Raw genomic sequence first — 22,695 nt, 5'->3', positions numbered from 1 at the left:
GGAGAAGAAATCCATGATATTGTTTATATACAGTAGCTAGCTGGAAGGGAAAGACAGAGACATGGTGAGTGAGTCAATCAGTCAGTGAGTCAGGCTCCAAGGCCTGCCTTGCCCATGCCAGTCTCTGTCCACATGTGAAGGTCGTCACAGAGAGAGTGTCCCCCAGGCCAGGCAGGAGCTGGCAGAAAGCTGTTGGACTCGTCAATGTGTGACCTTTCCACACTGTGTGTATTCCACAACCTGCCACGATGATGGAGGTGTGTTGTGTTGACGTGTGGACGTGTTGTTAGACAGAGTGCTTCAAAGGTTTCCCTTCAACAGTGTAATAGCCTTTTAGCTGGTGAATAGTTTTTATACCTGCTGTTGAAGAGCGTATTATTGTGTTGAAAAGGTCTCAGGAACACAGCACAGAGTGGGTGTATACGTGTGATTTAGCCCAATGCCGATGTGGGATGTCACTTAATCACATTGACACTGTCTCTGTCGTTGCTGCAAGTAGGGCTGTGATGGTCATGGAATTTTGGATGATGGTAATAGCAAAGAAATAATAACGTTTTTTTAGATGCACATTGCCTCCTTTCCTCTACTCCTGAATGCATGTGCTGCCATAGAAATGATGGTATAATGGGTGGACTGGCGGCCATTGCGAGTGTAACTATAGCAGCATCGCATTAGTGGAAACCAAGACTGTTCTCAGGGCAGGCCTGGTTGTAGCTAGATATGTTCGAGTCGTGTCGTGGACAATTTTAGCTAACCCTTTTCCTCACCTTAACCTAATTATTCTAACCTGATACGTTAATTATCCTAACCTGCTATGAAAAGTCACTTCTGCTAGTCAATACCGGCAGACTTGCCCTGAGAACAGTCTTGGTTTCCACTAATGCAATACAGTGTTCCCATAAGCGCAAAGCAGGAGGTGTACCCATCTATATGTGCTGTGATTTGTTGATTCAACTCAACTGACATTACAAAAAATACCTTCCATTGCATGAGCCACATCCACTTAACTTAATTTGAGTGAACATTCTACGTTACATGGAAATTATTGATTTGATATTGCATCACAGTATGGTGCAAAATTTCTCAAGTGGAAAAATGTGCATTAAAACTATTCATCTCAGGGCCTCCTGAGTGGTACAGCAGTCTAAGGCAGTGCTAGAGGCATCACTGCAGACCCGGGTTCGATCCCAGCTGTATCACAACTGTCCGGGATCAGGAGTACCATAGGGCGGCGCACAATTGGCCCAGCGTAAACCCGGGTTAGGGGAGGGTTTGACCGGGGGGGGCTTTACTTGGCTCATCGCTCTCAAGCGACTCATTGTGGCGGGCTGGGCGCCTGCAGGCTGACCTCGTTTATCAGGTGAACAGTGTTTCCTCCGACACATTGGTGCGGCTGGCTTCCGGGTTAAGCAGGCAGGTGATATTTAAGAAGCGCGGCTTGGTGGGTCATGTTTCGGAGGATACATGAACTCGACCTTCGCCTTCTGAGCCTCTTGGGGAGTTGCAGCGATGAGACGAGATCACGATGGGGGATGGGGAGACGAGATGGGGAGAAAAGGGGGTAAAATGTTTTTAAAATATGTCTCGTTGAATAATAACAAACACTTTATTGAATAATCCCTACTGTTGACCAATCACCGGCAACAGGGCGTAGACTTTGGCTACCGACTTTGGCTACCGACTTTGGCTACCGACTTCGGCTTGCCTAAAAATAAAATAAAAAACCTTGACGAAGACCAAAACAAACAAAAAAGTCACAAAATGTTGTCATAATATATACACAAACTGTTCCGAACTGTTTCAGATGGGAAGCATGCAGACACGTTTAGACTCCACTGTGGGCTTAACGACACCATAATTGTCCTATTTAGCTAACATCGACATCGGTTTTTCCTCAACATAAAAACGTTTTTTTATTTTTTATGTTGCTGGAGTAATGACTTTTGTATTCAGAATGTCAAGGAAGCCGTCTAGAAACAATCAATTTGACCAGTAGAAAATGTGATATCATTGCTATTAAGCCGGGTGAGCATTATAGTTCTGTGGCATATTCATTTAACATGTATTTGTCTGGTTTTACCCCCCAAAAATATTTTCCTGGCAGGAATTTACATTAAATCAAAATGAAATGTAAAACGTGCTGTAACATTTTCTTTATGAGAGTAGACAAATTATGACTTTAGGGATATACGTGTTTTATTTGCAGGAAGGTTGTCAAGAAACGTTAGCGCTGTCGTGTGGTGATTAAGTTAGGTGTACCAGTCTGGGCAGGGCTATAGAGAGCAGGTTGAGCCCCTCAGGAATGAGGCCATGGTTCAGGACAGACAGGGTCTCTCCACAGTACACAGAGCAGCTCTCTAATAGGCTGGTCTCTCCTGTCTCTCTCTCTCTCCCTCCTTCCCAGGGATTTGACCAGCTGAGGATAGAGGGATTACTGTGTGATGTCACGCTGGTGGCGGGGGACGGAGACGAAGCCTTTCCAGTGCACCGCGCCATGATGGCCTCCTCCAGCGACTACTTCAAAGCCATGTTCACAGGTAAGACAATATGCCTCTGTCTCTCACCTGCAGCACAAATCACGGGATGGGATAACATCATATTGTGTTTAATGTTCATTAACAGACTGAGTGATCAGAGGATTAGCCTGCTTGTCACACATCCGTCAATGACTCTCCACTCTGGGGCTCTGCAGCTGTTAGCATTGTGTTGTCTGGTTGTTGCGTAAATCTCCTTCTGATGGAAGCACTCTCTCTCTCTCGTGTGTGTGTGTGTGTGTGTGTGTGTGTGTGTGTGTGTGTGTGTGTGTGTGTGTGTGTGTGTGTGTGTGTGTGTGTGTGTGTGTGTGTGTGTGTGTGTGTGTGTGTGTGTGTGTGTGTGTGTGTGTGTGTGTGTGTGTGTGTGTGTGTGTCAGCCATGGCGAATCAGAAGGGCGTTGTTGGTCTCTGTCTTGTTTCTCCTGCCTGGTAGATGGAAACATTATTAACGTGTCAATCTCCCTGAAAGAGGCTTCTCCCAAAGTGCTCTTTCTCTTTAAGCACAACGTGAATCCTCCAGGGTTTGAGATGCTGATTTTTACTTCCCTTGTCATCTCTACAATCTGACAAGCTACACTACATGACCAAAAGTATGTGGACAACTGCTCGTCGAACATGTCATTCCAAAATCATGAGCAGTAATATGGAGTTGGTCCCCCCTTTGCTGCTATAACAGCCTCCACTCTTCTGGGAAGGCTATCCACTAGATGTTGGAACATTGCTGCGGGAACATGCTTCCATTCAGCCACAAGAGCATTAGTGAGGTTGGGCGATTAGGAAGCACAGAATCGTGTAGAATGTCATTGTATGCAGTAACGTTAAGATTTCCCTTCACTGAAACTAAGGGGCTTAGGCCGAACCATGAAAAACAGCCCCAGACCATTATTCCTCCTCCACCAAACTTTACAGTTGGCATTATGCGTTCGGCAGGTAGCATTCTTCTGGCATCCACCAAACCCAGATTTGTCCGTCAGACTGCCAAATGGTGAAGCATGATTAATCACTCCAGAGAACGCGTTTCCACTGCTCCAGAGTTCAATGGCGGCGAGCTTTACAACACTCCAGCCGACGCTTGGCTCGGCCATGGAAACCCATTTCGCAAAGCTCCCGAAGAACAGTTCTTGTGCTGACGTTGCTTCCAGAGGCAGTTTGGAACTCGGTAGTGAGTGTTGCATCCGAGGACAGACGATTTTTACGCGCTTCAGCATGCGGTGGTCCCGTTCTGTGAGCTTGTGTGGCCTACCACTTAGTGTCTGAGCCGTTGTTGCTCCCAGACATTTCCACTTCACAGTAGCAGCACTTATAGTTGACCAGGGCAGCTCTAGCAGGGCAGAAATGTGACGAACTAACTTGATGGGTTTTATACACCTGTCAGCGACGGGTGTGGCTGAAATAGCCAAATCCACTAATTTGAAGGGGCGTCCACATACTTTTGTATATATAGTGTACCTTAACTTGAATCAGACATGGGGCCTTTTCCCCAGGTGTTAAGGTTTTGATTTGCCTTGTGCTTTTACAGAAATAATAAGGCTTTTCACAAGACAATGCAAATATTGCATTCATCACGGAGATGAGCCTGGGGTTGTTTAGAAATGTGCTTTATTTTATTGTACAATGCCTGGGAAATCATTTCTGTGATCAGCAACGATATTCAGCATTTCGTTTTTTTTTTTTTTTCTTCTTGTTGTAGCTTAGCAACTGCCTCACTGAGGACGTGAATAGAAATGACTTTGATAGATGGAGTTATTCCCCAAAAGTTAGGCAATATCATATGTCCTTTTCTTAACAGCCAAAATTGGAAAGCCTTAATACATGTAAGTGGTTCAACAGATATTTGACATGTGTGCAGCCTATCTGAGAGGTTCACAAGTGTTGTTGAGCTGAAATAGATGTGTTAAGAGGGAAGTGAGTCACAGTTTAAGCCTGTAGTAAGGAGCGGAAGTATGCTGCTGTGACGCTGGGCAACAGCTTTTTACTGCAACTCACAGCCCGTTCTGGGTGAATTATACAACAGTCTCCAGGCTTTGGCGAATACATTTCCTTTACATCCAACCATAATGGTAGATGTGTGAAAGCTCGGTGGAGTGGCGTCTGTTTCTTCGGTTAGCCTTGACTGTCAATGGTAGAGCTCATAGGTGATGCTGTTCTGTTTTTATCTGACTGGTGCATTGTATAATGCTCCTCTCTCTCGCCTCATCACGCAGGTGGAATGAAGGAACAGGATTTGATGTGTATCAAGCTTCATGGTGTCAACCGAATAGGCCTGAAGAAGATCATAGACTTCATCTACACGGCCAAGCTGTCTCTCAACATGGAGAACCTGCAGGACACACTGGAGGCAGCCAGCTTCCTCCAGATCCTCCCGGTGCTAGACTTCTGCAAGGTCTTTCTCATATCTGGGGTAAGGAACCTAACACAGCCTGCTCAGACATCTAGCTCAGCCCTCCAGAATCAGCCAGGGGGGTTATACTCAGCAGTTTAAGATATCTGACTACTGTACTCTACTGCTTACTTTAATATCTACATTTGGTCTGCAGTTAAAGCACTGTGTAAAATGTGTTTATGTGTGGTGTTTCTGTGTGTGATTGAGAGTGGTTGCTTCTCACTGCTTCCCCTCTCTCCTTGGCTGCAGGTGTCCCTGGATAACTGTGTGGAGGTGGGGCGCATCGCTAACACGTACAACCTCACGGAGGTAGACAAATACGTTAACAACTTCATCCTCAAGAACTTTCCCTCGCTGCTGGGCACGGGGGACTTTGTCAAGCTGCCCTTTGAGCGGCTGGCCTTCGTTCTGTCTAGTAACAGTCTGAAGCACTGCAGCGAGCTGGACCTGTTCAAGGCTGCATGCCGCTGGCTCCGCTATGAGGACGGACGCATGGACCATGCCCCCAAGCTTATGAAGAACATCCGCTTCCCCCTCATGAACCCCCAGGAGCTCATCAACCACGTACAGACTGTGGACTTTATGCGCACAGACAACACATGTGTCAACCTCCTCCTGGAGGCCAGCAACTACCAGATGATGCCCTACATGCAACCGGTCATGCAGTCAGAGAGGACAGCCATCCGCTCAGACAGCGGCCACCTGGTCACCCTGGGCGGCGTCCTGCGCCAGCAGCTAGTGGTCAGTAAGGAGCTGCGTCTGTTTGACGAGAAGGCCCACGAGTGGAAGGCGCTGGCGCCCATGGACGCCCCCCGCTACCAGCACGGCATCGCCGTCATCGGCAACTTCCTCTTCGTGGTGGGAGGCCAGAGCAACTACGACACCAAAGGCAAGACTGCGGTGGACACGGTGTTCCGGTACGACCCGCGCTACAACAAGTGGATGCAGGTGGCGTGCCTTAACGAGAAACGCACCTTCTTCCACCTCAGCGCCCTCAAGGGACACCTCTACGCCGTGGGCGGCCGCAACGCTGCCGGAGAGCTGGGTTAGTTTAATTCACCAGGGTCGGTTTATCACGCTGCTTTTAGTCCTACTCTGAGGCTTAACATGTCTGGGTATATTTGGAAAGGGACATCTCACAGGAAATGGTAAAAGGCAAGCGTAAGGCACAGCAGTTGTCACATCTTGATGGTGTAGCACAGGTGGCTGTGTGATTATGGCATAGCCCTGGACCAGGCAGAGTGTAGGATGAGATGAGGGAGGGCTAGCTGCAGCCAGACCCTGTGAACGACTGCAGCAGAAACCTCAAGGTGAAGGAGGAGTTGGTCAGGGTGGAATGTTTGTAAGTAGCATTGCAGGACACTGTGATCTGATGTCAGTGCCCAGCTCAGCACATAGACTCTCATTGCAGAGTGCCACCCTACTACCTCGATGCGGCCCTGTAATTGTAGGGGACAGGCTGGCCAGGTCATGCTATCCACTCTGCTCCTCTGGGCTCTGGGCTGTAATTACCACATTGGGCATGGGTCCTCGTGGGGCCCCCCTGCGCGTGCGTGCACTAGTACACTCTGAATGGATAGTCTCCTTGGCTGGTTAGTGCCTGTTATCCTTGGGAAGCCAGTCTGGCACTCAGACATTCTATCACTTGTTTCAAACGCAGCACAGAGTTCAGCCTTTTGAACATAAATCGTTATTTGATGTAGCCATGCGGAGGAGGGAGGGTTTTGAAACTTTGATTTGTTCCTGAGGTTCTGTCAGCTTATTTTAAAAGATTTAAAGAACATGAAAGGCTCCCCTCAGTCAGGGCGGTTTGAGAGTACCGGATGGCGATGTGTGTGTGTGTGTGTGTGTGTGTGTGTGTGTGTGTGTGTGTGTGTGTGTGTGTGTGTGTGTGTGTGTGTGTGTGTGTGTGTGTGTGTGTGTGTGTGTGTGTGTGTCGTGCGTGCGTGCGTGCGTGCGTGCGTGCGTGCGTGCGTGCGTGCGTGCGTGCGTGCGTGCGTGCGTGCGTGCGTGCGTGCGTGCGTGCGTGCGTGCGTGCGTGCGTGCGTGCGTGCGTGCGTGCGTGCGTGCGTGCGTGCGTGCGTGCGTGCGTGCGTGCGTGCGTGCGTGCGTGCGTGCGTGCGTGCGTGCGTGCGTGCGTGCGTGCGTGCGTGCGTGCGTGCGTGCGTGCGTGCGTGCGTGCGTGCGTGCGTGCGTGCGTGCGTGCGTGCGTGCGTGCGTGCGTGCGTGCGTGCGTGCGCGCGCGCGCGCGCGTGTACAGTCAGTGACACACACTAACACACAACCATTTGTTAACATAAGTTCTGATGGATGATGTGGTTATATTTTCAGGTTTAAAGGCCATCCATCCTGTTTATACCTCTATGGCCTCTCTCCATAACTGTCCATGTGAAGGCCCGTCATATTAATCCACTGAGACAGCCAGAGTACAAACATGTGAGGAACAATGACAGCACAGCTATCTCTGATGTTTGAATAATTCATTTTTGTAGGACGCTCTTGTAAATATAGCAGCATGTAACGAAAGCTCTTGAGCACTCATTTGCATGTTTACCTTAAAGCACCAAGCACTCTAAGGACAAGTGAAAATGTACTTGGTAGCTGGGGCTATTACTTAATTTTTAAGTTTTGGATATTTTTCAGAATGCATTCTTGCAAGTCATCCGTTATTGTTTAGGAACTGTGTGGGAAGTAGTAGATAGAGAATAGAGAGAGAACAGATGACTGATTAGTAGGGTTCTAATGAATCACTAAATGTCTGGTGCTGCCGTTTTAGTCTCCCAGTAAAGTTCGCTAAAGATATGTATTCTTCTTCGAATGATATGGACTGTTAATGTTAATTAGGCCTAGGCTGCTTCCCCTTTGACAAGTTCTCACAGGAAATATTGGAGAAGTGAACACTGGCCTTAGTGAGATAATGATGATAACGTGATGCTCTGAATTGGAGACCATCCATTTGGTCCACTGGGACTGCTCTATCAGAACTGTAGCCAGAGCTCTTTGTATCTGGGTTAAACCCTATAGGTAGGTCCCAGGGATTAGATCCCAAGGGTCAAATCAGCACCACGTTGGCACATAGGCTACCATTATTTCCCAAACTCGGTCTTCGGGATCCCAAGGGGTGCACTAATCATCAAGCTTTAATTATTTGAATCAGCTGTGTAGTGCTAGGGCAAAAACCAAAATGTGCACCCCTTGGGGTCCCCAGGACCGAGTTTGGGAAACACTGATAGCCTATGTGCCAACGCGGTGCCGATTTGACCCTTGGGATCTATTTACTTCTATATTCAGCACACAAAGTACAGGTCAGTAAGGAGAGTGGAGGGTCAAGAAAGATGCTCTTGACGAAGTTGGAAACAGAGCTTTAGGAGATGTTAAGTGGTTATAGGGAGAGGTAACTAAACTAGTGTTTCCCCTATATGTATTTTGCAGCGGCGTAGCCCACTTACCCATTCAAAGTAGGAGGATACCTTTATTTAATTTTTGTAAATATTTTTTTTACCCTTTTTTTCCTCCCCAATTTCGTGGTATCCAATTGGTAGTTACAGTCTTGTCCCATCGCTGCAACTCCCGTACGGACTCAGGAGAGGTGAAGGTCGAGAGCCATGCGTCATCCGAAACATAACCCAGCCAAGCCGCACTGCTTCTTGACACAATGTCATGCTGTGGGCCAACAATTTAACAACAAAAAAGTCTGACACTAAAAGGACATTATCATTTTCACAATTTCAGAGTGTTATTTCAACCTCCTAGTTTGGAAATATGATTAAAATCACGTTTTTGACCGCACTGCCCCTTTAAATACAATAAAATATTTTGCCCTTCATTTGCCTGACCAATAACCATCATCCAAATGTCCATGACTGTCACAGCCCTAGCCAGGGCTATGACAAAGGAGGATTGAGTGTTTGACCTGATCACCTGGACAGTCAGGTGGTATCTAAAACCTCATCACCCTCCAAACCAGCTTCTCCTTTAGACTACCTGATAATATCCTTTCTACTTCCAACTGCCATATGGAGACTCCTTAACCATTCTGCCCGGGTGCCAGCCAGCTTGAGAAATCAGCTTTGCCCTCTGTCTGGAAACTTGATTGGACAAATAATTTTCTAACCTGACAAATCACTGCACAATTGAGAGGTTCCAGATGGAGTGGAGTGAAGAGAACATCCCAGTCTGGCACCAGGCACTACTGAATTATGATAAGAGCCTTCAAGTGGAGTGGTACAGAGTAGGCCCTAATTATGTAATGGGGAGTAGATGCACCCTCCCTAGTATCTCTGTATAGACTAGAGTCACTGCAGGGTAGGAGCTGGGGAAGGGGCTAGGGAGGGGAGTGGTGGTTGGTGGGGGGGATGTCTGCTTTGTATTTAGGTTCCTGGTTCAGTAGCTCCCACACGGACACCCTCCAAGGCTGCATTTGCAACTATGTTTGTTCTCCTTAGTTCTCTCTTGAACTACTTTCCCCTTTAATACTCTGTTTGTTTTCTCCTCTATTTCTTCCCCATGCAGCCACAGTGGAGTGCTACAACCCCAGGACAAACGAGTGGACGTACGTCGCTAAAATGAACGAGCCACACTACGGCCATGCAGGGACGGTGTACGGTGGTTACATGTATATTTCAGGTACGTTAGTCCTATTAGATCCGGGGTTTGGTGAGCTTTTGTACTATGGGGGATAGTAGATTGACATGGTGTAGTGCTTTTGTTGTTCGTTAGGCCTACTCATCTTGTTGGCTGATGAAAAGTACATGTGGACAGTTCTTCTAACAATATGCGTCTCAGAATTGGATAAGAAGGACGCACACCGGTGCGTTCCCGATGTGTCTGTCTTCACTTGAAGCCTACTTCGGAGCTGAGGTGCCTATGAAAAGGACCCGATCAATTGAGGTCATTGGCTAATAAGAATTGAGATATCTGACAGAGCTATGTAAGGGAAAGGTGCTTCAATGCGCGGCGATTGGCAGCCAGGGGAAGGGAATTATAATTATTATATTCAGCCCAAGGGCAAAATGTCCACTTTGGCCAAAGGCATGGATTTTTTTTAGGGGGCATCACAGCCTCACAAGGAGCATGCCACTGGGAAATTCGAGGTCTGGTGAGAATATTATCAAGTGCTTGTCAAATTGTGATTGAGAGACTGATGAAGTGTGTGCAGCCTGTGCAAGAAACAAATCTGAGCTCATGCTTTTCATGCAACTATTTTCAAATCATTAGAGTTGCATCATGCAGCCTTTCTTTGTTCACCACTCCACACAGAATATCAGCATGCCCACACTCCCTCGGAAATGGTTTGGAGAAAATATTGTTTCTATGTTATTCGGCTATGTTCAATTGTGTTCTTCATACTATAAAATAATGCCACAGAATTCTAAGCAAATCTTGTCTGCTAAATGAACTAGTGTAAAAACACCCATATGGCATAGCCACATCAGGACCTAACATAAGGACAACACAGAGTATGCTATTCTGTTCTTCTGGAGTAGACTGCATTTTCTTTATATCATGTTTCTTTAGACCTGTCTAAAATAAATCATGGATTTATTGTGAAGGTGTAGGCTATATTACATTGATTTATTAGACTTTTTAAAATGTAGATGTTCCAAAAGTCAGCATCAGTGGTTGTAGGCTGTGTGTGGAAGCCAGGAGATTGTAAACATGTTTGTTAATTAATGGTCAATTACCGTGAGACAGTTATTTTCTTGACAATCACCGGCTGACAATTTCATGACTGCCACAGCCCTACGTGGTACCCCAATGCGGCGCACCACAAACTGAGCATTCATTTTCCAGAATCAATGTTCATTGATACTCCCGTTTTAGTAGTGTTCTGTGTGGAATCTGAGTAGTTGAGACATAAAAAGGGTATAGTTAGAAAAGGTCACTTCTCTTTTACAATAAAATAATATCTCTGTTTCAGTGTCCGTATGACCAATTCTGTTGGACCAAACCTCAAATTTAAATAGCGAGTTGAGACCACTTGTCAGAGGAAGATGTGATCTCTCAGCTGTGTTGGTGTGAGAGGCAGGGAGAGGGGCTTGGTGTGTGTATGTGAGAATTGAAGGTGCACACAGCACAGGAGACGAGACCAAAAAGACAACATGAGAACAAATGGACATAAAACGTAACAAAAACCTTGATTTATCGCGCAAAAACATACGTTTGAATGAATTGGATATATCCCCCTACTGTGATGTCAGTAAAGCATCCTTCATTAGAAGGTCATACAGTGGCATCCTGCAGACCTCACCCCCTCCCTTACACATCACATTGCTGGGGTCCAGTTCTCTGTGATGTTTTTGGGGGGATATTCTAAAGATGATTGGAAGTAATGATTGTGTAGTTGTCTGACTTTGGTGCTACTAAATCTCCTGTCTCTCTGTTGGAGTCAGCCCTGTGCTTGTTTACTTCATAGGATTGAAATCAAATCCTGCCTTAAGGAGAGATGAGCCCCAGTTTCCCAATGTGCGACTAACACAAAGTGATGCTGTACAGGGCAAAAGAGAGGGAAGGATAGATGAGTGAGAGAAATGGGAGGGACAGGTTGATGACTGTATAGGAGGTGCAGAACCATAGAGCCACAACACACAGGCAAGGTTATGTTCATCTCCCTTGGCCTCTGGGCACAAGTGTTCATATAAGCGTAACCCAGCCACCTACCCCGAACACCATAACCCTCCCTCACCCAGTGGCACCTCACCTGCTCTGCTCCAGCTTGAGCCTCCATTAAAGTAACAACATGGGCTTGGTGGCTCTAACATTAGCATTTTAGCTTCCCAGCCGAGGGGGTTACTGCCTCATCCTCCATGTCAGTGGTTCACGTTTTGGTTTTTGCCTAGCACTACACATCGGATTCAAATAACCAACTCATTGTCAAGCTTCGATGATTTGAATCAGCTGTGTAGTGCTCGGGCAAAAATCAATACGTGCACAAAGGGTAAACCCTGGTCTATGTATTTCTGTCTCTGGTTGGCTTATGGTCTGACTGACACCTCTGGGTTCCTTTACTGAGAGGAAAAGGGAGGGGTGATGGTGTTTGAACTATTAATACACCAGAAAGTCAACTTCCCTCCCTGTGAGCATCTCTTAGTGTCATCATGATCTCACTGCACGTGTACCTCACTATAGTTACAGTAGTCTGCCTGGAGGAACTGAACAATGGTTAGGCCTAAATATCTCCACCTTCCCAGATATATGTCTGTACTGTACAACTTAATGATTAAACAGGCTCCCATCAAGCACAGAGGCAGGCTTCATTCTTCCAAGGTTACTGGCAACATGCACAGATGAGATTTTCTGACAGCCTGCATGTTATAACCTCTCACTAGTGATGGTAGTCAGGTGGAGTTGAGTCATTTTTTTGTCTGTGTCTCAGTCCGGGAGCGCACCCCGTATCTCAGGGGTCATGACCTCACTGTCCAAGGTGACTCACATGGGGGTGCAGGCTGTGTCTCGCTGTCGGTCCAGATCAGGTGCTGGGCGGTGGCTGTGCTGGCGTGCTGTCTAAAGACATCTTGTCAGGTGAATGGAGCTGACACGCTGAGTCAAGCCACAGGTCATCATTGCTCTGGTCTCACTCTCAGGGTGGGGCTCAGACCCCTAGCCAGCACGGCTTCACATTACCACTACTGTCACACAACACAACGCTACTGGAAACCGCGGGGGAGGCGGCACCTTTACTTCAATCTGGAGTACAGTGACCACTGATTCACTTATTTAAATAAAAAAATCTAAATATCATGATTATGATCACAATAAATGCATTTTATTTTCCTCTTTGTCTGTGTTTTGATCTGTAAAGAAGGATTTATTTTAATAGGATTCTCTTCTATTTCCATTTTATCTGCTCTACAGTATATCTCTCTGGCTTAAACCAACTGCCTCCTGAAGCTGCCGGCCATCCTGTCTATTTATCATCGTTGGGTATTTTTGGAACTTGCTGACCCCATGGTTTTGTGTCTCTCCTCTGTGTTCCCCGCCTCGATTCTTTGGGTCTCATTTGTGCCAGCACTGTGCTTCCTCCAAGCAGGTCATACATTTTTACGACGGGTCAAAGCACCGGCACAATTTTATCTCCACGAATAATTCGATAAATGTGCCAGGAAAATGGCAATCATTGTGAGTTATCAAGAGGGCACCGCGATCAATGAGCTCAGGAGTCTTTGAAAGGACAACCATTTATACTGTCTTAAAGATACTAATATTTTTTAGCATCTCCGAATGCTTGCAGTTGTTTTCTATGCAAAAACTTTTGCCTCTGTTTTAAATGAAAGCTCCAATCGTCTTTAAACTGATTATACACATTCCTTAATTAAAGGCGGTAATTAATAGTAATAATAAATGATCATGGTTAATTTTTTTTGGTACTTTTTACCCCCTTTTCTCCCCAATTTTGTGATATCTAATTGGTTGTTAATTAGACATACAGTTGAAGTCGGAAGTTTACATACACCTTAGCCAAATACATTTAAACTCAGTTTTTCACAATTCCTGACATTTAATCCTAGTAAAAATTCCCTGTCTTAGGTCAGTTAGGATCACAACTTTATTTTAAGAATGTGAAATGTCAGAATAATAGTAGAGAGAATGATTTATTTCAGCTTTTATTTCTTTCATCACATTCCCAGTGGGTCAGAAGTTTACATACACTCAATTATTATTTGGTAGCATTGCCTTTAAATTGTTTAACTTTGGTCAAATGTTTCGGGTAGCCTTCCACAAGCTTCCCACAATAAGTTGGGTGAATTTTGGCCCATTCCTCCTGACAGAGCTGGTGTAACTGAGTCAGGTTTGTAGGTTTTATTGCTCGCACACACTTTTTCAGTTCTGCCCACACATTTTCTATGGGATTGAGGTCAGGGCTTTGTGATGGCCACTCCAATACCTTGACTTTGTTGTGCTTAAGCCATTTTGCCACAACTTTGGGAGTATGCTTGAGGTCATTGTCCATTTGGAAGACCCATTTGCGACCAAGCTTTAACTTCCTGACTGATGTCTTGAGATGTTGCTTCAATATATCCACATAATTTACCTTCTTCGTGATGCCATCCATTTTGTGAAGTGCACCAGTCCCTCCTTTAGCAAAGCACTGCCACAACACGATGCTGCCACCCCCGTGCTTCACGGTTGGGATGGTGTTCTTCAGCTTGTAAGCATCTATCTTTTTCCTCCAAACATAATGATGGTCATTATGGCCAAACAGTTCTAATTTTGTTTCATCAGACGAGAGGACATTTCTCTAAAAAGTACGATCTTTGTCCCCATGTGCAGTTGCAAACCGTAGTGTGGCTTTTTTATGGCGTTTTTGGAGGAGTGGCTTCTTCCTTGCTGAGCGGCCTTTCAGGTTGTGTCGATATAGCACTCGTTTTATTTATTTTGTTTTTCCCATGATGTCAAGCAAAGAGGGACTGAGTTTGAAGGTAGGCCTTGAAATATATCCAAAGGTACACCTCCAATTGACTCAAATTATGTCAATTAGCCTATCAGAAACTTCTAAATCCATGACATAATTTTCTGGAATATTCCAAGCTGTTTAAAGGCACAGTCAACTTAGTGTATGTAAACTTCTGACCCACTGGAATTGTGATTCAGTGAATTATAAGTGAAATAATCTGTCTGTTAACAATTGTTGGAAAAATTACTTGTCGTGCACAAAGTAGATGTCCTAACCGACTTGCCAAAACTGTAGTTTGTTAACAAGTAATTTGTGGAGTGGTTGGAAAAACAAGTTTTAATGACTCCAACCTAAGTGTATGTAAACTTTGCTTTACAGGCAAAGCATTTGTGTTTAGTGAGTCCACCAGATCAGAGGCAGTAGGGATAGTGGTGGAAAAAGTACCCGGTTGTTATACTTGAGGAAAAGTAAATATACCTTTTAATAGAAAATGACTGAAGTAAAAGTCACCCAGTAAAATCCTACTTGAGTAAAAGTTTTAAAGTATTTGGTTGTAAGTATACTGAAGTACCAAAAGTTAATGTAATTGCTAAAATCTAAGTATTAAAAGTAAAAATATAAATGATTTCAAATTCCTTAAATTAAGCACTTTTTTTTTTTTTTACGGAGAGCCAGGGGCACACTCCAACACTCAGACATAATTTACAAACAAAGCATTTGTGTTTAGTGACTCAACCAGCTATGACCAGGGATTCTCTCTTTAAGTGTGTGAATTAGACAATATTCCTGTCCTGCTAAGCTGTCAAAATGTAACTAGTACTTTTGGGTGTCAAGGAAAATGTATGGAGTAGAAAGTACATTATTGTAGTGGAGTTAAAGTAAAACGTTGTAAAAAATATATAAATAGTAAAGTACAGATACCCCAAAAAACTACTTAAATAGTACTTTAAAGTATTTTTACAGTACACAGAGTAGGGATGACTCAACCAGCTATGACCTGATTCCTGCTTACAAGCAAAAATTAAAACAGGAAGCACCAGTGACTAGATCAGATGAAGCAGATGCTAAGCTACAGGACTGTTTTGCTAGCATAGACTGGAATATGTCCCGTGATTCCTCCAATGGCATTGAGGAGTACACCACCTCTGTCATTGGCTTCATCAATAAGTACATCGATGACGTTGTCCCCACAGTGATCGTACATACATACCCCAACCAGAAACCATGGATTACAGGCAGCATCCGCACTGAGCTAAAGGCTTCTTGAGACACTGCTCGCTTAACCCGGAAGCCAGCCGCACCAATGTGTCGGGAGGAAACACTGTACAACTGGCGACCGTGTCAGCGTGCATGCACCCGGCCCACCACAGGAGTCAATAGAGTGTGATGGGACAAGGACATCCCGGCCGGCCACACCCTCCCCTAACCCCGGACAATGCTGGGCCAGTTGTGTGCCGCCTCATGGGTCTCCCGGTCGCAGCCGGCTGCGACACAGCCCGATATTGAACCTGGATCTGTAGTGAGCCGCTATGATGATTAGTTTTAACAAAAAACTGAACATTGAGTCTCTGAGATTCTTTTGTCAATTTTTTGGAAACAAAATCTATCCTATCTCCACATTTGCTGTAAAAATATATCTGCAATAGAGCTATCCTTGGCTAGTTACATCAGTTAGTGTAAGATGCTACTTACCTTGGGCAGTGAGCTGCAGCTCAACATACAAAAGAACCACAGCCTGTATCAAGCTGCTGTTCTATTAGTGGGTTTGATATGTCTTTCTTGTCTCAGAGATTATTTTAATGATGCTCTCTCACTCACTCTCTCACACACACACACACACACACTTGAATAACGAGAATGGATCGAACTCTGGCATCTAAGTGTTTGCTCTAATGATCGAGGAGGAGGCTGGTGTTAGACTTCTGATCAGTCAGGGCCACTGACTAAAAATAGGTCTGTATAGATTGAGTATGGGAGGGAGAGCGGGAGAGAAAGAAAGAGGTAAAGAAAGCGAGAGAGATCATTGGGCAGCAGTGGATGAATTGGGGCTCCATTCAGCATGCACTGCAGATCCTCACCTCGCTGGGTATGCTCGCAGCCACTCTGCACAGCACAAGGAGGAAGGGGTGCCTGCCTGGCTCCCACCCAGTTGCATGCTGGGATTGTGTTCCTCTTTATTTTCAGCCTTCCCTATAGACATGTCCTGTTTTTTTTTTGTTTTTTTTCTGCAGCTTTGTGTGTCCCTTCTATTCCTTTGTTTCCACCATTACGGTGCCTATGTGTACACGCCAAGGTTATTAGTTAACTAAAATAAAGTTTCTGTAAGATAAAATAGTTTTGAAAAACAGTTTAAAACTATACTGGAACTATTATCTTTGGCTGCTAAAATAAACATAAATTATGTTCAGGTTTTTTTTAATCAAATGGGTTTTCAAGCTTTTTTTTCCTAATGGGGTGTTCGAGCTTCTGATTCTGGTGAGTAAATGTTTCAAATAAGATTAGCTTGTGCATCACTATCGCTAGCTATCACCAGAGAGGAGAGGTGACACGAGAGGATTACCTCCGCCCAAAATCAGGCCCCGCGAGCTAAGCGCAGACCTTTTAGCATGGAGGTCTATGAGAGTGTCAAATTACATTTGGCTTATTTGATCAAATCGAGTAATGTTTAGGTTGTTATAAATGTAATGATAGAAGTGGATTCATATGACATTCTGTACCTTTGAGAAAAACTACTTAGTTGTGCCTGTTGTTCACACACGTATCTGCCCTCTCATTGGCTAGAATGGTCCCAATTGATCTCGTCTCCTCCCAATGGCCTTCCATCTATGAGGACATGTATTTTAATTGTTTGAGCGGTTACTTGAACATCTTTTCAAAATAATAGACCATCTTTGCTATCACTAGCTAACAACAGGAAACTCAAGAAATCCAGGGCAAAGACAGAGAAAGCGAGACGTCAACTCTGGTCTGCGTATTGTCTCCGCGGAGGGGACAATACGACTGTGTCATCGACTGACTGATTGCTATAACATATGATGTGTTCAGCTGATACTTAAAGTACCTATCCAGATGTTGAAAGATCTGTCAGGCGTCAGCAATGTCTATGCTCTGGAATTAAGATTGATTCATAATTTAAACCTAACTAAACCTATGACGTTCCTTATTACTGACGACTAGTGGCATGAAGTGACATCCTAAAAAACCTAACTATAGACCTACCACACATACAGTGGGGAGAACAAGTATTTGATACACTGCCGATTTTGCAGGTTTTCCTACTTACAAAGCATGTAGAGGTCTGTCATTTTTATCATAGGTACACTTCAACTGTGAGAGACGGAATCTAAAACAAAAATCCAGAAAATCACATTGTATGATTTTTAAATAATTAATTTGCATTTTATTGCATGACATAAGTATTTGATCACCTACCAACCAGTAAGAATTCCGGCTCTCACAGACCTGTTAGTTTTTCTTTAAGAAGCCCTCCTGTTCTCCACTCATTACCTGTATTAACTGCACCTGTTTGAACTCGTTACCTGTATAAAAGACACCTGTCCACACACTCAATCAAACAGATTCCAACCTCTCCACAATGGCCAAGACCAGAGAGCTGTGTAAGGACATCAGGGATAAAATTGTAGACCTGCACAAGGCTGGGATGGGCTACAGGACAATAGGCAAGCAGCTTGGTGAGAAGGAAACAACTGTTGGCGCAATTATTAGAAAATGGAAGAAGTTCAAGATGACGGTCAATCACCCTCGGTCTGGGGCTCCATGCAAGATTTCACCTCGTGGGGCATCAATGATCATGAGGAAGGTGAGGGATCAGCCCAGAACTACACGGCAGGACCTGGTCAATGACCTGAAGAGAGCTGGGACCACAGTCTCAAAGAAAACCATTAGTAACACACTACGCCGTCCTGGATTAAAATCCTGCAGCGCACGCAAGGTCCCCCTGCTTAAGCCAGTGCATGTCCAGGCCCGTCTGAAGTTTGCCAATGACCATCTGGATGATCCAGAGGAGGAATGGGAGAAGGTCATGTGGTCTGATGAGACAAAAATAGAGCTTTTTGGTCTAACTCCACTCGCCGTGTTTGGAGGAAGAAGAAGTATGAGTACAACCCCAAGAACACCATCCCAACCGTGAAGCATGGAGGTGGAAACATCATTCTTTGGGGATGCTTTTCTGCAAAGGGGACAGGACGACTGCACCGTATTGAGGGGAGGATGGATGGGGCCATGTATCGCGAGATCTTGGCCAACAACCTCCTTCCCTCAGTAAGAGCATTGAAGATGGGTCGTGGCTGGGTCTTCCAGCATGACAACGACACGAAGCACACAGCCATGGCAACTAAGGAGTGGCTCCGTAAGAAGCATCTCAAGGTCCTGGAGTGGCCTAGCCAGTCTCCAGACCTGAACCCAATAGAAAATCTTTGGAGGGAGCTGAAAGTCCGTATTGCCCAGCGACAGCCCCGAAACCTGAAGGATCTGGAGAAGATCTGTAGGGAGGAGTGGGCCAAAATCCCTGCTGCAGTGTGTGCAAACCTAGTCAAGAACTACAGGAAACGTATGATCTCTGTAATTGCAAACAAAGGTTTCTGTACCAAATATTAGATTCTGCTTTTCTGATGTATCAAATACTTATGTCATGCAATAAAATGCAAATTAATTACTTAAAAATCATACAATGTGATTTTCTGGATTTTTGTTTTAGATTCCGTCTCTCATAGTTGAAGTGTACCTATGATAAAAATTACAGACCTCTACATGCTTTGTAAGTAGGAAAACCTGCAAAATCGGCAGTGTATCAAATACTTGTTCTCCCCACTGTAAATGGCTCCTAGCCTCTCACGCATAGACTACTCTCTGTCCCTAACAATACAACTGAAACTAAATCAGATAATCATGTCGTCTTTCTATCAAACTAAATAAAAACTAGTAAATCAAATCTGAAAAGTAACTGAAACTAAATAACAGAATTTTAAATAAAAAACTAATAGAAATAAAAATGAATATAAAAACACAAAACTATAATAACCTTGGTACACATGCACTGTATTATAGTGTTATGAATTTCTGATTTATTTTATTTGTCAATATATTTTATTGCAGGTATGTGGCTGAGAAAATGTGTGTAGTGTGTGTTAGTGGTGCTAAGCATGGGCTAATTGTGTGTGTTGCTGGGGAGAGCAGCCGTGTGTTTCTGAGGGGGTTGGGTGGAGTAAAGTGAACTGGGGGTTCAGGATTACATGCTCTGCAAGGCCAGTCACAGTGCTGTGGTCTGGCCATGTGACTGACAGGACAGGAGCTGGTCAAGGCCCAACGTGGCAACACAACGTGGCAGAGCTGAATGTAGATCTAGGTTGAGGCCAGGATAGAGTTACTATTAGGTCCAGTTCAATTGGCTCAGGCCGTTAAATGCTTTTGATTAGACCCCAGGGCGGTAACCCCAGGAAATCAATGTCATGGGTCTTATTTAATATGGTTTTGTTCTGTGTTGCAGGGGGAATCACTCATGACACGTTTCAGAAAGAGCTGATGTGCTTTGACCCAGATGCAGACAAATGGACTCAGAAAGCGCCCATGACCACGGTGCGTGGCCTGCACTGTATGTGCACGGTGGGCGACCGCCTCTATGTCATCGGAGGGAATCACTTCCGGGGCACCAGCGACTACGATGACGTGTTAAGCTGTGAGTACTACTCCCCGGCCCTGGACCTGTGGACGCCCATCGCCGCCATGCTGCGGGGCCAGAGCGACGTGGGTGTGGCCGTGTTTGAAAACAAGATTTACGTGGTGGGTGGCTACTCGTGGAACAACCGCTGTATGGTGGAGATAGTGCAGAAGTACGACCCGGAGAAGGACGAGTGGCACAAAGTGTTTGACCTGCCTGAGTCGCTGGGCGGGATCCGAGCCTGCACACTGACCGTGTTTCCTCCAGAGGACTTGATGGGCTCCCCCTCCAGAGAGTCACCCCTCTCAGCACCTTGAAGAACAGGGGGGGAGCCCACCCCGCTCCTCTCACACCCCCACAACACCCTATAGACATTGTTTGCACTTCTTCTTTGGACTACATCTGTACTGCATCCCGATACAACCCTTCCTCCCCCAAAGCTGTGCAGAACCCCCCTCCCTAGTGATGAAATCCACATACCGATATGGTTTGGCAACCTAATTACATGTTAATGTTACATATTCGGTATATTTTGGCAGGAAATACCTTGACTTGAAGAGTGACTTTGCAATTCAACTTTTCTACCTGATGTCTTTGAAGTTTTATTATATCCTTTTTCTTTAGACGTTTTAGCGGGTAAAAACCATGCTGTTGGTTACCATACTGACTCTGTTTTAGTCTGCCAGGTTAGGGCCAGTTGACCCCCAGCGCAGCAGGATAGGGGCAGCTGAGCTCCACACAGAGATGGTTTTAAACTCAGGGGTCGGCCCACCCCCCCTCTCTCCCTCTTCAGTTTCAGTTCTTTCCTGCTATTGCTATGAAACCGTTAACAAAATTGTGTTTTCTAAATTTAATAAACAAGATTTTGAAAAAAGAATGGTGTCTCCCCAAAGTATCTTGCCATTTACTTAGGCACATGGTTGGCGCGTTCTCTTTTTTTATTGAGCTTAACATCAACTATCTGTTTTAGAACCTCCTGGAAAGTGTATTTTCCCCATTAAAAACACTGACACGTTCTATTTCTCTATTTACTTGTTGAAAATAATCTCATTAAGCATTATGTCCCTTCAGTAGCAGCTACAGCCTCAGACCTCCTCCCCTCCCCCCGCCTTCTCTTCTCCAGTCCCCTCCTTCTCTCCTCCAGTCCCCTCCTCCTACTCTCTTCCAGTCCCCTCCTTCTCTCCCCCCCCTACTCCCCTCCCCCCTCCTACTCCCCTCCTTCTCTCCTCCAGTCCCCTCCTTCTCTCCTCCTCCTCCCCTCCCCCCTCCTACTCCCTTCTCTCCTCCAGTCCCCTCCTTCTCTCCTCCAGTCCCCTCCTTCTCTCCTCCAGTCCCCTCCTTCCTCCAGTCCCCTCCTTCTCTCCCCCCTACTCCCCTCCCCCCTCCTTCTCTTCTCCAGTCCCCTCCTTCTCTCCTCCAGTCCCCTTCTCTCCTCCAGTCCCCTCCTCCCTCCCCCTCCCCCTACTCTCCTCCAGTCCCCTCCTTCTCTCCCCCCCTACTCCCCTCTCCCCTCCTACTCCCCTCCTTCTCTCCTCCAGTCCCCTCCTTCTCTCCTCCAGTCCCCTCCTTCTCTCCCCCCTACTCCCCTCCCCCCTCATTCTCTCCTCCAGTCCCCTCCTTCTCTCCCCCCTCCTACTCCTTTCCCCCCTCCTTCTCTCCTCCAGTCCCCTCTTTCTCTCCCCCCTCCTCCTACTTCCCTCCCCCCTCCTTCTCTCCTCCAGTCCCCTCTTTCTCTCCCCCCTCCTCCTACTCCCCTCCCCCCTCCTCTCCTCCAGTCCCCTCCTTCTCTCCTCCAGTCCCCTCCTTCTTCCTCCAGTCCCCTCCATCTCTCCCCCCTACTCCCCTCCCCCCTCATTCTCTCCTCCAGTCCCCTCCTTCTCTCCCCCCTCCTACTCCTTTTCCCCCTCCTTCTCTCCTCCAGTCCCCTCTTTCTCTCCCCCCTACTCCCCTCCCCCCTCCTTCTCTCCTCCAGTCCCCTCCTTCTCTCCCCCCTACTCCCCTCCCCCCTCCTACTCCCCTCCTTCTCTCCTCCAGTCCCCTCCTTCTCTCCCCTCCCCAGCTAGTGTTGTCCTCAGAATGAACCAGTTGTCATCTGATTAAATAGAATAGCCTTTATTGTTCTCAAGATACAGGAGATTTTCAAGACAGTAACTGTAGATGTACACACAAAGTGAAGATGCAGTGTCTGCTGTCTTAATCCTAATCACAACCATAACCACTATTCTTCACTGAGTTGATTCCTGTCCACTGTGCCCAGTGATTCAGGATACCACCGTCCTCCACTGTCTCCTTTCACCTGGCAGACAGACGGTAAGGTCACCCACAACCTGGCCACCTGCCTCTGGCCCATTAAAACCTCAGTGGCAGCATATGGTGTCCAACACAAACAAATCTGCTACACGCTGGAGCAAGGAAAGGAAGACTGTGATATGTCATTGGTTGTTTTTGTTTGATGGTGCATGAAAGGATACACTATTGGGCACAGATTTTTTTTGTTTTTTTAAGAAAAATGTTTCATATAGAAATATATGACTGAAAACATGTGAATGCTATAAGATGATCCAGTGGTGCCTCGGGCGGTGCATCTGGGCAGCAGCCTCCAGTGAATGTGCTCCATCGCCACCGCCTGCCCTTGTCCTGTTCACTCATGTCTCCTTCAGCTCCAGACCCTCAGGGCCAGTAGTGTGCTGGGCTATTTTAACACGTC

At 45.9% G+C, this 22,695-nt stretch overlaps 1 protein-coding gene across 7 annotated transcripts in view; it reads left to right on the top strand.

Moving 5' to 3' along the window:
- Nucleotides 1-20,865, top strand: part of LOC139552569 (kelch-like protein 13) — a 62,195-nt gene extending 41,330 nt beyond the window's left edge. For all 7 annotated transcript variants that reach the window (XM_071364418.1, XM_071364415.1, XM_071364417.1 and 4 more), the window contains 5 exons: nucleotides 2,405-2,537; nucleotides 4,739-4,935; nucleotides 5,167-5,962; nucleotides 9,430-9,543; nucleotides 19,818-20,865. In XM_071364418.1, the coding sequence (XP_071220519.1) occupies nucleotides 2,405-2,537; nucleotides 4,739-4,935; nucleotides 5,167-5,962; nucleotides 9,430-9,543; nucleotides 19,818-20,305 (1,728 nt within the window). In that variant the 3' untranslated portion in view covers nucleotides 20,306-20,865. The remainder of the gene's footprint in view (nucleotides 1-2,404; nucleotides 2,538-4,738; nucleotides 4,936-5,166; nucleotides 5,963-9,429; nucleotides 9,544-19,817) is intronic.
- Nucleotides 20,866-22,695: the final 1,830 nt, after the last annotated feature.

Source organism: Salvelinus alpinus, chromosome 24 (genome assembly GCF_045679555.1).
Source record: "Salvelinus alpinus chromosome 24, SLU_Salpinus.1, whole genome shotgun sequence".
NCBI classification, from domain to species: domain Eukaryota; kingdom Metazoa; phylum Chordata; class Actinopteri; order Salmoniformes; family Salmonidae; genus Salvelinus; species Salvelinus alpinus.
The sequence above is the reverse complement of the archived record's forward strand: the minus strand, read 5'-3'. Positions and strand labels throughout refer to the sequence as shown.